Source organism: Typopeltis vanoorti, chromosome 26 (genome assembly GCF_054136105.1).
Source record: "Typopeltis vanoorti isolate ZY-2024b chromosome 26, IOZ_Tvanoo_1.0, whole genome shotgun sequence".
Taxonomy (NCBI): domain Eukaryota; kingdom Metazoa; phylum Arthropoda; class Arachnida; order Uropygi; family Thelyphonidae; genus Typopeltis; species Typopeltis vanoorti.
Window position 1 is genome coordinate 13,203,018 of NC_143574.1, and position 17,470 is coordinate 13,220,487.

At 37.1% G+C, this 17,470-nt stretch overlaps 1 protein-coding gene across 2 annotated transcripts in view; it reads right to left on the reverse strand.

The window, feature by feature from the left end:
• LOC150092338 (eukaryotic peptide chain release factor subunit 1-like) overlaps positions 1-17,470 on the reverse strand; it is a 166,482-nt gene that overhangs the window by 143,361 nt on the left and 5,651 nt on the right. For both annotated transcript variants that reach the window (XM_090415156.1, XM_090415155.1), the window contains exons 2-3: positions 15,788-15,864; positions 6,892-6,989 (exon numbers count right to left, since the gene is read on the reverse strand). In XM_090415156.1, the coding sequence (XP_090271282.1) occupies positions 6,892-6,971 (80 nt within the window). In that variant the 5' untranslated portion in view covers positions 6,972-6,989; positions 15,788-15,864. The remainder of the gene's footprint in view (positions 1-6,891; positions 6,990-15,787; positions 15,865-17,470) is intronic.

Here is a 17,470-nt window from a genome sequence, read left to right on the forward strand (position 1 = left end):
CTAAATCAGATTATGAGAAGACCTTAGCCAAAGAGATCAAGGGTAATCCCAACGAGTTCTTCCGCTATGTGGCAAGTAAGAGGAAGAATGACTTCGGAAGGATAACCTTAGTGGGTGCTGATGGTATTGAGGTGACAAAATCAGATGTAATAGTCGAGTTACTGAGTGATCACTTTTCAAAAGTATATCACCCAAGTGAGGATATCTCTATACCTATAGCAATACCTAATGTGAGAATTGAAGCTAAAGAATCAGAGGTATTAAATATATTGCAAAACTTAAATGCAAACACTGCGGTAGGCTTAGATGGAATATCAGCTCGGGTGTTGCGTGAATGTGCAAATGAATTGTCAACCCCTCTTACCTGGATATTTAATTTAAGTTTGAACTCTGGTATGGTCCCTAGGGAGTGGAAGTTAGGCAAAGTGGTTCCTTTGCATAAGGGTGGCTCTAAAACTGCGGTATTGAATTACAGACCAATCACCATCTCAGGAGTAGTGGTAAAAGTATTGGAAAAGTTGGTTAAAGACAAAATTCAAGAATGGGTGGATCAGGATATGATACTCTATAGAGGCCAACATGGTTTTGTTAAAGGTAGATCCAGCCTTAGCAATCTATTAACTATTCATAATAGGATAACATCCGAGTTGGACAAAGGAACTGGCTACACAGTGGTACTTCTGGATTTTGCTAAGGCTTTTGACAGGATACCCCATAGAACACTGTTACACAAATTGGAGCAGATGGGAATGGATATTAAATTGGTGATATGGATAGGAGAATGGCTCAGGGAGAGATACCATAAGGTGGTGTATGGAGGAGCCGAGTCCAGAACGAGGCAGGTGACCAGTGGTGTGCCTCAGGGCTCTGTGCTTGGGCCAATGTTGTTTAATTTGTATATAAATGATATAGGAAACGGCTTAAAGGGAGATATTCAGTTGTTTGCTGATGATGCAAAGTTGTGTAGTGCAATAAAAAATCAAGCTGATGTTGAAAGTTTGCAGGAGGATTTAAATAAGCTGGTAAAATGGGCAAAAGAAAATGGATGTCAGTTCAATGTGGAAAAGTGTAAAGTCATGCATTTTGGAATTAAAAGATTACCAGCTGTGTACTACATCGATGGAAAGGTACTCCAAGAGATTGATGAGGCTAGGGACTTAGGGGTATTGGGTAGATAGGGAGATGAAGTTCAGAGGACACATTGCTAAGGTGTCCAAAATTGCACATAGGATTACTTGGTTGTTGAGGAACACACTGACATCCAGAGATAAAGAGGTTATTATTCCCCTTTATAAAGCATTGATACTTCCACATTTGGATTACTGTGCTCAGGTCTGGTCACCTGGATTCCTTGGAGATGAGGAGGCTGTGGAGAGGGTTCAGAGAAGAGTGACCAAGTTGGTGAGTGATATAAAAAATGCTCCCTACATTGATAGATTGAGAGCTTGTGGATTGCAGAGATTGGTTAATAGGCGAAGAAGAGGGGATATGATAGAAACATTCAAATTACTAAAAGGTTTTTATAGGATTGATGCAGGGGAAATGTTTCAGCTGTGTGATAGTGATGGAAGAACAAGAGGTCATCTGTGGAAATTAAAGAAGAGTGTGGTTAACAAAGGTGTCAGAACAAGGTTTTTTGCCTGGAGGGTGGTGAATGAGTGGAATTCATTGCCTGACTTAGTTGTGAGTTCTTCGTCTGTAAATGAATTCAAGAAGAGATATGACAGATATTGTTTTGCTAGTTTGGTTCTCCCGCGATGAGTCTACTGACTCCATGGAGATACCCGTAATAATAATAATAATAATTATAATTAGGACTGTAAATTTCAGGAGGCATGTGAAATTCTTATCAAACACCCTAATCTTAACAATAATGGTGGTCTAAAAATCCCAAGAACATAGATGGCACATGTTATACCTATATAATCTTTTGGTCTAAGAGTTAATTATAATTAGGACTGTAAGTAATCTAGGATCTTAAATTTTATATGACAACATTCATGTTAAATTATAGATTAAGCCACTACTTTTGCTGTATTAAAATTATCTATATGAATTTGTTCTCTGATGATGTTATAAATAGAATATAGCTCTGATGTAGTTTTTTTTTTTTTTTTTTTTCACTAGATGTCAGGCCAGTAGAATAACAGTTGATCAAATCATTGTCATTTAGGCATACTGTTTGAAATGTACGTGTGTAGAGGCTTAAGTGCTGTGAAGACATCATGTTGGAGGCTTAATGGATTTTTTACAACACTCAAAAAGAATTAAAATAGAATTTAATACTTCCTATATTTCATCCTAGTCACTAAGACATCTACGGGGATTACAAAAACAATTAATGTAACATATACACAAATAACAAACAATACTAAGCCCAACCACGTGGGTGACGCTAAAGTCCTATCTAGGTAGAGCATGGATTACAAAAACAATTAATGTAACATATACACAAATAACAAACAATACTAAGCCCAACCACGTGGGTGACACTAAAGTCCTATCTAGGTAGAGCATACCTAGATAGGACTTTAGTGTCACCCACGTGGTTGGGCTTAGTATTGTTTGTTATTTGTGTATATGTTACATTAATTGTTTTGTAATCCCCGTAGATGTCCTAGTGACTAGGACGAAATATAGGAAGTATTAAATTCTATTTTAATTCTTTTTGAGTGTTGTAAAAAATCCATTAAGCCTCCAACATGATGTTTGAAATGTAATATAGCTTGTCTTTGTATATGTGTGTGTGTGTGTACTCCAGATGACCTTAATATAAAGGTCAAAACGTCGGTAAATTAAAGTAATTATTCTTAATATGGTTGTAGTCTCCATAACTTTACTGAAATTAATGTTGATCACCTTGTAAAACTAAAGGAAAGGATTCTATACACAAATAGCCTAGTCACGAAGATATTTCACGTACATATTTTGCTTGCTTATACTTAGATAAAGGTTACAACAAGAACATAATTTCTTGTCTAGTATGATTTACTTTACAACCACATGGGAAAAACTTTCTACGAGATTTTCATTTATTATTAAGGAAATACTTGAAACGTGGTTGATTTAAGAAGTGTTGCAAAAAACTTAATGCAAATAGATATTATTCCTAGAAAATTTTCTGTGTTACTCCTCTGAATTAATATTGTCTTAATATTATCAACCCTAATCTTGTTTCATCATATTCTATCCTTCTTCTTTCCCCCAAAAAAATTTCTATCTTTCACCTTCTTCCCAAAGAATTCACAGCCCACCCTTGAAACCTAGGTTTTAATTTTACATACATTTGTCTTATCTGCAATTCTCCCATATTCCCCCCCCCCTCTTCCTTTCAGCAGTAATATATAAATGTTCATCACTATATGCCTGATGCTGCTCCAAAAGAAAACTAGGAAAATCCTACAAAAGGTATGCCCAAAATAATTCCTTCCTTTATATGCTTCATGTATCTATGTCTTTAAAATATCAGTAATGTCCTAAAAATTTAGTAAAAAGCCAATGACATCATAAAAGGAAAATAGGCAAAATAGCCATAAAAGTTAATATTAATGAAAATTTTGAGGTTGGTGTTGGAAGTTTTTTCCCGCTTGGTTAGACTATAAATTATATATTTAGTTTAATCCTTTATCCAAGTGTAAGCAAACAAAGTTTGCACCTGAAGTATCTTCAGGACTGGGGCAATTCATAGCAAAGGTGGACAAAGCGTCATATCACTTGCCTTAGTACTCCATAATGCAAAGCACTCTCTGCGGACATGTATAATGCTATGCATTATCATATCACCCCTCCTTCTTCTATCCCAAACTCTGCAGTCCACACTCCCTCAGCCGATCCTCATAACTAACATTGTACAGTCCCAACACCATCTTTGTTATCCACCTTTGTACCCTTTCCACAGTTAATTTATTCCATTCAAATCCTGGGGAACAGATCTGAGAACAATAGTCTGATCAGAGTCTTATACAACAGAATGATAACCATTTTATCTCTGCAGGTCAGTGTCCTTCTCATTTATTGCATATTGCAGCAATCCTCTGCTTTACTTTCACTACCTTTGCAATATGTCCCCTAAATTTCAGGTTTCTATCAATCATCAAACCCAGATCTCTTGTCTCTCCTACTTCCTCCAGTTTAACTGCTCCCACAGAGTATGCAGCATCCCATCGATGTGTCCGAAACCTCAAGACCTTACATTTTGCTGCATTAAACTGATACCTCCCATTCATTTGCCCATCTATCTAGTTTATTCAAATCCTCTTGCAGGGCTAGGCTACTACATCTGCACTATTACTAATAATCCTTCCCAGCTTCGCATCATCTGCAAACAACCGAATATCCCCTTGCAATCCATGGACAGTGTCATTGTCCGTGGTATGAGTTGATATGAGTTGCCTCAGCTTGACCTAAAGGGTGAGTTGCTGCAGTATCCAGGTATTTGCTTATGCTTGGAATCGCCGAACTTTATGTAGTTTCTATATTCAGCATGAAACTCTTTGAGTTTCTTATTCAGCTAAGAAACAATATGGGATGTAATATCTCTTATCTTAAATAAGTTATGTCGCCGAATTGAAGCCTTTGGCTCTTCATATAATTAGTTGTATTTATTTTTTCCAGCACTGCCTTTGAGTAAAGTCAAATATAATAAAATACGATCTCAGCAAACTGCAAATTCATATATTCTCTATTTCTTTAATATTACAGGAAAACCTCACTTAGATCTTGGATTTTGTGCACGATAAACTAACATAGTCTTGAGTTTAAAGTCGTCTTCTGTATTGCCTCCTAATAAAAGCATAAGACGATCTTTAGATATTTTTATCCTGGCTAAGATGCTTCAGTTTTAACTAGGAAAGTTTTTGTTGGTATACGCTTCCAAAAGAGAACATTTTCGTTGACGTTGAATATTTGCCGATTGTCATAATCACTCTCCTGAATTATGCTTTGCAATTCTTCAGACAACTTTGCTGCAGAATCTTTATCAGCTCTAGCAGATTCCCCAGTTATTCATATGTAATGCAGTCAAGCTCAAATTTTAAAACAGTCAAACCATCCTAAACTCTCAGTACAGCTTTCACATTCCTCTTGAAATTTGGTCTCTTTCAATGATGTAAAAATACTGAGAGCTTTTGCCTGAATATTCCCGGACTAAGAGGTCTATTTTGGTTATAATCCTCAATTCAGAGTGATAGAAGACACTCCCTCTTGATCATTAAATGGCTTCTATTTCAGGTGATCTGCATGCTTAAAGAAGCAGCAGCAACTTTTCCTTGTTCTTTGTATTCTTTGCTCTTATTGAATATAGTCCAAACTGCAGACTTGCAGTGTCCCAGGTCTTGCACAATCATTGTATTACTACTGTCACTTTCATTTCTCTTAATGACTTCCAGCTTTTCCACTCAATGCAGATTGGCAACAAAAAATTTTGCATAACGTAAACAAATCAAGTTAGCTGCATAATTACTTGCTTAAAGTGGGAAATAGTATCATTTAGCTCAATCATGCATATCGAATTCACGTTAAGCAAGGTTTTCCTGTATATTAAAAAATTATATTAAAAAATGAAATAATTTCCTTGCAACATATCACTATAGAAATACACTGCTTGGAAAGAAGTCAACAGACAACCCCATGGGCAAGGCACATCATGCCATGTAATGAGTCACATGTTAGTAGCCAAGAATTGGAGGAATATGATGTTCCCAAGTCAGTGCAACTGTGTCCAAGCGAAATGGCTACAAGAAGGGAACTGACAGAGTTTGAAAGAGGAGTTGTGATAGGATGCCATGTTGCAGGCCTATTTGTTTGGCAAATTGCTGACAAATTGGGCCATCCCAGGTCAACAATCAGTGCTACCATACTGAGATGGAATTGTTGGGAGTCAACTGCAAGTGATTTGTGCAGTAGATGACCCACCACCACACTCACTAAACATAATCGTATGGTGTTACAGAGGATAATATGAAAAAAAAAAAAAAAAAACACTATTTGTCAGCTGACACATTGAATGCAAAATTCCAGGCATCAATTGAAACACTAATCTGCATAAAAAAACATTCAGAACCAAGGCTCACAACATGGGTTTCTGTGGTAGGACTACAACATGCAAGCCCTGCATTACCTAAACCAACATTCGGCTGTCTTCAGTGGTGAAAAGAGTGTGTCCAGTGAGACACGGAAGCGTGGAATGCTGTGTTATGAAGCGACAAATCATACTATACCCTCTACCAAGAAGATGGATGGGGGTGGGTAGGTGTGGCAGATGCCTGGTGAACATCTCTTACCAGAATGAATAACCCCAACTATGAAATTCGGAAGCATAGATGTGATGGTATGGTCCCGTTTTTTTCAGGTTTGGCCTCAGACCTTTGTTTGTGGTGAGCATTATCCAGATGAATTTGTGATGAACATTATCTAGAATGTTCAGATACCTCTCAGAGGTATCTGAACATTCTGGATAATGCAATGCTTCCTACTTGTGGAATTTATACGAAGGTGACCAATGTCTCTTTCAGCAAGACAATGCACCATGTCATAAGGCTTCTGCTAACTGCATGGTCTATGGACATGAATGCCACCACACTTGACTGGCCTCCACAGAAGTCATGATCTCAGCCCTATTGAACATCTGTGGGATGAACTGGAGAATCAGGTGGGGGCAAAGGACGTTTGCCCCACAACAGTCCAGGACCTCATTACAGGAAAAAAATTTCCATTGATTGCTATTGTATGCTATGCTTGTGGAAAGTATATCCATAGGATTGCTGCAGCACAGCAAAAGGTGATCCTACATCTTATTAAGGTGGGAAGCATGGCTGTTTGTTCCTCACACTGGGGAGTCTGTTGACTTCTTTCCAAGCAGTGTAAATAAATAACCATAACAAAAATGCTTACCCTTTGGCAGCGTCCAAGCTTTTTATAAGCTTCTTGACTTTCCAAAGTTCTACATTTCTATCTGAATTTAAGTCTTCCATACTGGAAATCACGTAAGGCTAAATAAAAATAATAATAATAATAACAATAATATATATATATATATAGAGAGAGAGAGAGAGAAAGACATTTTTTTAAAATTTAACTTGATAAAATATACATTAGAAGATAGGTAACAAAAGGACTATTTATATATAAGTATATATATTACAGAGAAAGGAAGATTTTCCTTTCGGATATACAATAGAAAGTGCAATAAATGAATCAATATTACAGTTCAGTTTCACTCTTAGTTTTCTTTCAGATAAAGTGCATTGTCATCGGCAATCCAGAACAGGGTACCAATTGGGTTCCACTCTTCTACGAATTTTGCAATAGTTCTTGTTTCTTTGTAGTAATCAAGTTCCAGTGAAAGCTTGCTTTGGAGTTTCCAACGGAGGCTATACATGAGGGTTTGTGCCGATTCGGTGATGGATGGGTGCTGGTTATTTCTTGTGTGTTTTAGGTAGAAGCTGTAGATGACGGCCTTAGCGCAGATGAAGAGGAAATTGCATATTCTGTGTCTTTTCTTCTGTAAGGACTAAATTCCAGTAGTTGTCTTATGTCTTATGTCCAGTAGTTGGCTATGTGTGTAGTTACAGGTGCTAGAGGCAGTATTCAGGACATAGGTTATTATCTCTTTGTTTGCAGGACAGGTTAGATATCTGTGTTCCAAGGTACCTGAAACTTCACAGAATAGACACAGATCCGTTTCTCTGAGCTGAAATTTGTAGAGCTTAGAAGGAATTGGCAGGATGTTATGCCATAGTCTCCACTGTATGTCGGAGTCTGGTTTGGCACACTTCGATTTATATGGAAGATCCCATATATGTAGATGATTTATATGTAGATGAGAGGGTTAAAGATGAATATACGAAGGGTGAAGTTGGAGGCACTGACATGAGGAGGTGGTATATTTTCTTGTAGTTGGAGGAAAGAATTAGAAGTGAGACTTCAGATGATACAAGATGAAATATCGGCTCCGAGCAGTTTCTAGAAGGAATAAGGATTCCCTGAGGTGTAGCGATATCTGGATAGGCTTTTATAATAGCAGCTTGCATCTGTTGATACTGCTTTTCAATTTTCGGGTTCTTCATTGGTAGGCTTGTGAATGTTTTCCACTTTAGGATCTGGGTCAGGAGGACCTCTATGATTCTTATTCCTGCCCAGTTCCATGTAGGGAAAAGAAAAGGCTGGCCAGTTGTGAGACTTGTTATGTTTCTGTTCGAAAATAGTGGTTCTGTAGTACAGCAGACTCTGTTGATCCTGTCAGTGTGTGATGAAGTTGTGTGTGTTTCCACCATTGTAGAGCATCTCTGTAAAAATGAGGTAGTTTAGGAGGAGATGGTGCAGAACTGGCCATTCAGAGGATTGTAGAAAGTGTAAGTCCTCTAGTGGATGATTTCGTGATGCGATCGAAGGTGGTTGCATAAGTATGATTGCACTGAAGTGTCTTGAGGAGGAAGATTATCCCGAAGGATCTAATTTTGTTTTCAAGGGAAATCAGGCCTTGACCTCCCTTACTCAGTGGCTTGCACAGTTCAGGGTATGCTGTCCAGTTAGTATTGTTCCAGAGGAAATGTTTGATTGCCTTTTGAATGTGGTGGAGAAATTCTTCAGAAATTCTTCAGGGGGGGGGTACTTTGAGGGTATGCCATAACACTCTTCCTCTAAGTGAGGACATTGAACAAATGCTGTTCCATTTACCTAGCACCTGTTTAAAATGGTTGTGCAGCTGTGTCCAGTTCAGTGTGTTATATATTTTGGTGTTGCCAAGGTGCATACCTAAGTATATTTGTCCTTCACTTGACCAGGTACATTCGATCGGGGAATCATTTCTAGCCTTCAATCTGCCTGACCACAAGCCAGTGGTCAGGCAGATTGCAGAATTTAATTTGGCCCATGAGGCTTGTACATATAGACTGTATGTTTCCTCGGTTACTGTCATTTCTTCTTCATTTCGGGCTATCGCAGTGACGTCGTCGGCATATGCTGATAGAGTAATTTTTTGACGTGGCTCTATTATGCTGGTTCGTTTGGAGATGATGGTGTCGTGTACTCTTTTTTAAGAAGGGTTCTATGGCCAGTGTGTATAATTGTCCAGAGAGAGGACATCCTTGCTTGATCCCTTGAGAGTATAACAAAGGGGAAATGAGCCTGTTGTTGATTTTTAAACAGAAGTGGGCATCTCTGTAGAGCAATTGCACTGTTTCAATGATGAGAGGACCATAGCCAAATGTCTTTAGGACTTCATAAAGGTACTCGTGCTCTACCCTGTCGAAAGTCTTCTCCTGATCAAGGATGACGAGTGCTAGGTTTTTATGTTGGCTGTTTGTGATGTGGATGAGATCTCTTATTAAATGGAGGTTATCATGCATTGATCTTCCTGACTACAAAAAATTTCCTCCACATCAATCTGGTAACAATCCCTTACCAACTTAAATGCCTCAATCATATCCCCTCTTTTCCTCCTACTCGCAGGGCTTTCAGAATGAATTCCCTCAATCTGTCCTCATATCAAACATCCCAAAGACCAGTTATGACTTTCGTCAGTCTTCTCTGGACCCTTTCCAATATATCCTCATCATCACGAAAATCAGGGGACTAAATCGGTGCACAATAGTCCACACGAGGTCTGATTAAGGCCTTATACAACAGAACCAGAACCTCTTTATTTCTACACGTTAAGGTCCTCTGCATCATTGCCATTATCCAATGTGATGACTTCACAACTTGTGCTATGTGTTCTTTGAACTTCAGATCCTTGTCCAAGACCACCACTCCAAGATCTCTAGCCTCCACAACTTCCTCCAAAATTTACCCACCAAGTGTATATTTTGATTCCCATTGTTGCATACCAAATTTTGCTACACTGAACTGACAGTTCCATACTGTTGCCCACTCATACAATCTATTTAAGTTCTCCTGTAAGACAACATCTGCTTCATCACTCTCCCCAGTTTTGCATTATCTGCAAACAGTTGTATATCACCAGTCAAACCTATCCCAATATTGTTAATATATAAACTAAATAACAATGGTTCCAAAACTAATCCCTGCAGCACACCACTGGTGACTTTCCTCTTTCAAGATAGTGCCCTCCCCCATACACAAATTGCTGATCCCCATCTGATAGCCATTCACCTATCCAACTCACTAGTCTATCATCCAGTCCTATCTTTTTCAGTTTAGTGACCAACTTGTGGTATAGCAATCTATTAAAATACTTTGCAAAATCTAAGTATACCACTGTGTATGCATCTCCCTTGTCTAATACATTCATCATCTTGTTATTGTATATAAGTAAGTTTGTAAAACACGACTTCCCTTTAAAATTCATGCTAACAAGCACAAAGAATACTACTGTTATCAATCCCCTCTTGTATCCTATCCCCTCACATCCTCTCCAATATCTTAACTACAACTCATATACAAATCACCCTAAAATTTGTATACGAGTTTAACCTTATCACCACCTTTGTGAATGGAACAATTTTGCCTTTCAGGATGTGATTAACAGGTGGGATGGGGTGGGAGTTAAATCTAACTTATGTAAATTCCCTGTTACATAATGATTTGTGGTTTTTTTCTCTTTCAGTTGTTTTCCGACCTTAGGTGACTGTAGGCACTGCCCACAAAGTGTTCCTGGTGAGATTTTTCCAAGGTAGTTTGCCATTGCTTTCCCCAATCCCCCAATTTTATCTGGGCTCAGGACTGACACATGGTTGGGACATATTCATAACTGTAATCTATGTGTGTGCATGGGACCAGTTTGCTTGTTCTGGGAGATGAAAAAAAAAAAAACAAATTTCTGGGTGAAAAACCCCCTACCTCCATATGAGACTGGCTAACTCACCTTTCATTGAAAGAGACCAGATCCCAAACCTATCCCAATATTAAGGCATGTTGGGATAAGAATAAAGGCATGTCACTGACAGGAATCGAACCCAGGTCTTTCTGACCAAAGGGTTTTGTCTATACTGACTGAGCTATGGAGGCTCTCATAAAGATTTGCAGAATATAATTCTTGCATCATATATATATATATATATATTTTTTTTTTTTTTTCTTTTTTTTTTTTTTTTTTTCTCACAGGCCTCTGTAGTTAATGACTAGAATTCTTACAGTTTAAGTGTCATGATGGTATGTGTGTGTGAACCTCCGTAGCTCAGTCAGTATAGACGATATATGCAGTATATGCAGAGTTTAGAGCAGGATTTCAAGACTATGTAAAAAATATTTATTTTATTTATTTATTATACATACATAGTCACAAGAATATAATAATTTTTTTTGTAAAAAAATGGTAAAATTATTTTGTAAAATTATGTAAAAAATAAAAAATAAAGAAATAATAAAATTAATAAAAAACAGAAAAATATGTAGTCCACCCAAGGTATGAATGCACTACAAGTTTACGTAAACCTTTATGGGTGGAAACCACATATTAAAAAAAATGACATATAAAAAAAAAATAATGGTCAACAAAACAACAGTTTGTGCTTAATTTCAAGTAATATGCCTTCTCACGGTATTTTCTTACTGAAACAAGAAATGGAAAGTTGTTTTTTCCCCCAGAAAAATTTAAAGTATGGAAATGCCTATAAATGCAAGTAAATTAGGAGTCATTTGTTTCCAAGACAGCCTTCTCCTTTCATTATAAATTTCATGATAGAATGCATAATCATTTTTTTAAATCTCTAGCAACATTTTTGCTGGTACACTTGAAATCAAAATCTCAGTTTGCTTTTTCTATGTGCTGAAAAGCTTCTTCAAGCACTTTGAGAGTGAAGGAATAATCAGGACTTTCAGTTGTTAAATCTTCTTCTTCCTCATTAAAGATACCAAATTATATACTTAGTTTTAGTCCTTTATCCAAGAAACAAACAATGTTTTGCATGTGAAATATATTCAAGTCTGAGCTACTTGTATATAGAGGCTAATGACTTCATATCACTTGCCAGTATATATCCCATAATGTAAAGCACACACCTTTTTGGACATGTAAAATGGTATGCATAATGGGAAGGGCCACTACCTAGACCGGTTTCACAACCTTTATTGAGGTCTCATCAGTGGAAACCAGACCCAGGAGAAATACCAAGGTTGAAGTAATGCAGAAGTCATATATATCCCATATACAAGTAGCAAAAAGGTGCTAGACCTCATTAATAAAAAAATATCTCTGGATGACAGAAAGATGTTGAAAGTTTTTTTTTTTATCTTGGTTCCATTACCGTATTTGCCAGCATATAAGACACACCCCCTTTTTTGTACACATTTTTTAGGAAAAAACTTGATCACCGAATATTATAATGAATTTACAGTATTTCAAATATAAAGTAATAAGTAGGTCTACTTTCAACAAATACCCAATCTAACTAGGAAAGAGTACCCACCTTTTAATTGTCAAAACCCAGAAATTCATCTCCAGAGCTAAATGAAGAGACACTTGAAACCTCTTCTAAATCAGAATCGGAGTCCTCATACAACAAATTCCTCTGTACCAACCAGTGCATTACTAATTCCGCACTTCTTAAATGATTTAACCACTGTCTCAGTTTTCACAGCATCCCAAGAAGCTTTGACCTATTCACAAACTTGCAAAATGCTAAGCCTCTTCCTTCTTCCTCGTGGCATAACCTCAAAATCTGAAGACTGCATCCAGCTGTTCCATTTCTCCTTCATAAATCCCTTAAATGGTTTATTAATACAGAACATCTAAAGGTTGAAGCTGACTAGTTAGACCTCCTGGAATTACAGCTAACTTAGTTTTCAATTCCTTGAGTTTATTTTTAACATCTTCTGTTCTGTGAGAACGAAACTGATCCCATACTAGCAGGGCAGGTTTCTTCAAGTCCGCCAGGACGCCTAGACCAAATTTTATCTTCCATAACTTCATTCCTCCTCCATCCATCCAACCTTTTGCATGAATATGTATACAAACACTCCTTTAAGTAGTTTTTCTTTGGGTAGCATCTTCCTTTTAAAAATCAGCAGTGGCAGCAATTTTGTCCCATCAGCACAGCAGGATAAAACCACCGTGTAGCAAGTTTTTTCATGTCACAAAGTTTTAATAGTAACACTTTTAGCGCCCTTGGAATCTACAGCTTTGTTTGAGGGCACATCAAAAGTCATTGGAACCTCCCATGTTTCCTATTTGCGCAAGTTCAAAATTTTCTCGTTTCCTTGCGTTAATGACGAATTGATGAAATTCAATCATTTTTTCTTCATATTCAGCTGGCATCTTTTGTGATATTTTTGTTTTAGTCTGCATACATAGCTGGTTTCTCTTCATTAATCTTGAACACCATGATGTTGATCCAGTAAAGTTGGCGATCCCTCTGTTAGTGACTATTGCTTTCGCTTGATGAATAATCATTTTTGTAGACAATGAAAGTCCCACTTTTCTGTGGTCTAAAATCCAAGTATTCAGTTCTGCCTCAAGTTCTGGCCTTTTTGCAGTTCCACTTCGTAGGTTAGGTTTACTGTGAGTTGCTTTTTTAAAATCCTCTTCCTGATTCCACCAAGTTCTTATCATTTTCTCAGTTGATGGTAGTCCGAAATGCCTCTCTGCAGCCCTGTTTCCATGTTCTTTAGAATACGCAATCACACATAGCTTCTATGCAATATTGTAACAATGCCGACATTTTTAGCCATAATTTGCCAAGAAATTTAGAGAAAATTTAACGGCAGAAATTTATCACTGTCCATAACTGTGACAACAATTGGAAAGTTTAAATGAACAGGACACAGCTGTGATCGTTGATGACAGCACATGCGCATTCACTGAACTCTACGTCAGCGTTTCTCAAAGTGTGGTATGCGTACCTTCGGGGTACGTGAAAGATCTTCAGGGGGTCCGTGGCAATTTTCTATTCATCATTAACGCATAGAATAAAATTCAATATATCCGTGAAGTTCGAGATCGTAAAACGTTCCTATTGTATCACTGAATAAGGTACAGAGACATCTGCAGGCTGTGCAATATGTTTCTCAACAAACAGTGCAATTAGAGACAACTGGGATAAAAACGGCACTAACTAATGAATCGCATGTCCCCCCTCCCACAGAAAATGCTGTACGATTCAAGCAAAACCATATGTTTTGTTTGAGTGAATGTGTTAAAACGAAGAAATATACAGTGAATGTGTTTCAGATATTATATAAGGAATTCGGTTGAAGAGAATTAGCATTTCAACTCAACTGTTGGCTTCTCTTTGTCAGTTAGTAGCACGATCTTTTGTTAATACCGCACCAATCATATGAATGTGAATGTCTGAAGTTTGAGAAACACTGCTCTATGTAACTGGAATGTTCTCACACACTGCAAGAAAGCAATAAAGAAATCGCGTAACTCGGAACAGAGAAAATTTCCAGAAATGAAAATAATAAAAAACTGAGTATCAGCGTATAAGATGCACCCTGTTTTTCAGACCTGTTTTCAAAGAAAAAAAGTGCGTCTTATACGCCAGCAAATATGGTATATATTAAAGATACCAAGAAATTATATACTTGGTTTTAATCCTTTACCCAAGGAATCAAAAAATGTTTTGCACGTGAAATATATTCACATCTGAGAGCTACTTGTATACAGAGGCTAATGACTTCACATCACTTGCCTTAGTATGTATTCCATAATGCAAAGCACATACCCTTTCAGACTTGTAAAATGCTATGCATAATGAGAAGGTAAAAAATTTCGACATCTTTCTCTCATCCAGAGATTTTTTTATAATAAAGTCTAGCACCTTTTGGCAACTTGTATATGAGATATACGAGTATATGACTTCTGCATTACTGACAATTGAGATCATTGTGTTTATTTAGATTGGAAGAGGTGATGATGGTCTCACAAGTCCCTTCTTATAACTTTCCATCTTATCAGAACTTGGTACTCTATAACAGTTTTGTTCTTGGCAAATCAATCATTTAGCAAATATTATCAATGGCATGGTCAGACCTGATTTTCTATAACATAGATATTCGATGTTATGTCTTGCGTTCTTGTTTTACCAATGCAGAGAAAGAAAGTTCCATAATTGTGAAACGATGATTCTTATGAATTTTCTTGTTCACTCTTTCCATCAAATCATCTGTCACCACACTTAGCTGGCCACTGTGCTCTTCACCATGAACACTGTTGCACCCTTCTTTAAACAAATTGTACCAGTACCTAACCTTACTGTCACTCATTATATTAGGCCTGTAAATCTTACACAGTCATCAGCAAATTTCTGCAGCACTATTGTTTGCTGCAAACAAAAACCGTATTGCATCACAAATCTCTCAACTGTGGGATTTTTTATCTCGGCATTCGTCAAAGACAACACACAATATCAGAATGAAAGTAAAATGGTCAACAACTAGCTAATGAGTCACTCTATTCTACTATGCATGCTCAACCCCTCTCCCATATCTTATTTGGTGGTAAATTCTGAACAGATCTTACTTTCTAAATACATCTCATAATATACCAATCCATTTTAAAATAAAATACCAATTTATTTAACATTCTTCCCTTGCTCCTTAATCTTTCATAGTGTAAATGAGAAACAACAAACATGACACCACTGACATGCAATTTAGCCAGCAGAACACAAGACAAAAATACCAAAGATCTAAGCTTTGGTATTTGGTTTGGTTTGGTTATTAAAAAAAAAATCGGTCGTGACTATCCCACAGTGAAACAACCTAACCCAAACTCCATGACATATGACCTCAAAGTAAAGTAAAGCAAAGCTAAATTTTGTAAATATACATTATTATTAAAAGATGAACAATTCATATTGATCAATGAAAACACGAAACTTCTTACTGTTTTGAAACCATACTGTTCAAGACTGATATAAGCCACCACATCAGGTTCAATAAATAAATTTCAAGATGGTTTATCTGGAAAAAAAAAATACTACATGTTATTCATGTTTACCATTATGAGTACACTGTACTCTAAATTTAAACCCCATTTAAATTAGTAGACTCCTTATTCAAGGTCTCCATGGAGTCAAGACTCATCACAGGAAGTTCATCTTAAACAACACTAAGTCTAACATCCCATTCCTTAAACTTGTACACTGTCAACACTTTTACCACTCTTTCACGCAATGCAACCATGGTCCAACCACTCTCCATGCATGAAACCTACTTCTCACCCTTTTTCAACTTCCAAGAGTGCCTCTTTCCCTTGTTCCTTTCACTCATTCTGCCATATGAAAATTTCTCCAGTGTCAATCTGGTAAATACCTCTCAACAGTTTCAAAGTCTCAATGCCATCACTCCTTCATTCGCCATCTATCAAATATTGCCGACTAGTCTTCATCAATCCTCATAACCAACATTTGGCACACCTAATATCATTTTTATCTATTTTGTGCCTTCTCCAAAGTTACTTGATCCCATTTCAAATCTTGATAAGCAGATCTCACTGCAGTAATCCACAGTGGTGTGATCAGAATCTTCTATAATGGAATCACCACCCTCTTATCTCTGCTAGTCAATGTCCTTTTCAGTATCACAGCAATTTTCTGAGTTGTCTTTGTACCTTTTGCACTATGTCCCCTGAACTTAAAATTTTTATCTACCATCACATCACATCACAATCCTTTGCTTCCTCTACTTCCTTCAGTATAGTTCCACCAAGACAGTGTGCAGCCTCCCATCTGTGAATCCCAAATTTCAAAACCATTTAGCTTTTTATTTAGTAGCTTTTTAGTATTGAATTGATATCTATATTTATTTGTTCACCATCCAGCTTACTGAAATCCTCATGAAGAGTCACAATATCAGCACTTCTCATATCAGCTCTTCTACTAATGACCTTCCAAAACTTCATCCCTCAAAATAGACAAACCAGCCCATGACCACACACATCTATAAACATAGAACACTTCAATAGCCTGCACTGGCCACTAGCTAGGAAACTGACATAAATATTGAACAGTAAATCCCAGTACTCACTTCCTTCACTGACATGGCACTCCATACAAAACCCCTTGATATAAACAAGCTACATTTTTAAACTGGTCCCATTGCACATTTCCTTAAAACATGTGACAAACTATTTTTGTGCTCAAGATGCTGTATATAATAGCAGTGAAATATCATCAAATAAGTTAAATAAATATTAATTATTTTCAAATTATTCTTGTATTGTGAATTAATTCAAAGATTATTGGGATCACTGAGATGTGGTTGACAAAAGAGGATATAATAACTGGAATAGAAGTAGCAGGGTACAGCATTTTTCGGCAGGATAGGAAGGGAAAGCGTGGTGGTGGTAAGACTTATAAGTGATGACTTACATCCTCTAAGAGTGGAGGCTTTGGAAGGCAGTGACACTAATGATTTTGAAAGCATATGGTGTGAGATAGAGGTAGGCAAGACAGGATATTTAGTGGGGAGTTGCTACAAACCAAGGAGCACAGAGGGTGGGGACTAGGAGATGTTTAGACAGCTGAGCTTGGCAAGTGCAAGAAGAATGATTGTTGTGGGAGATTTT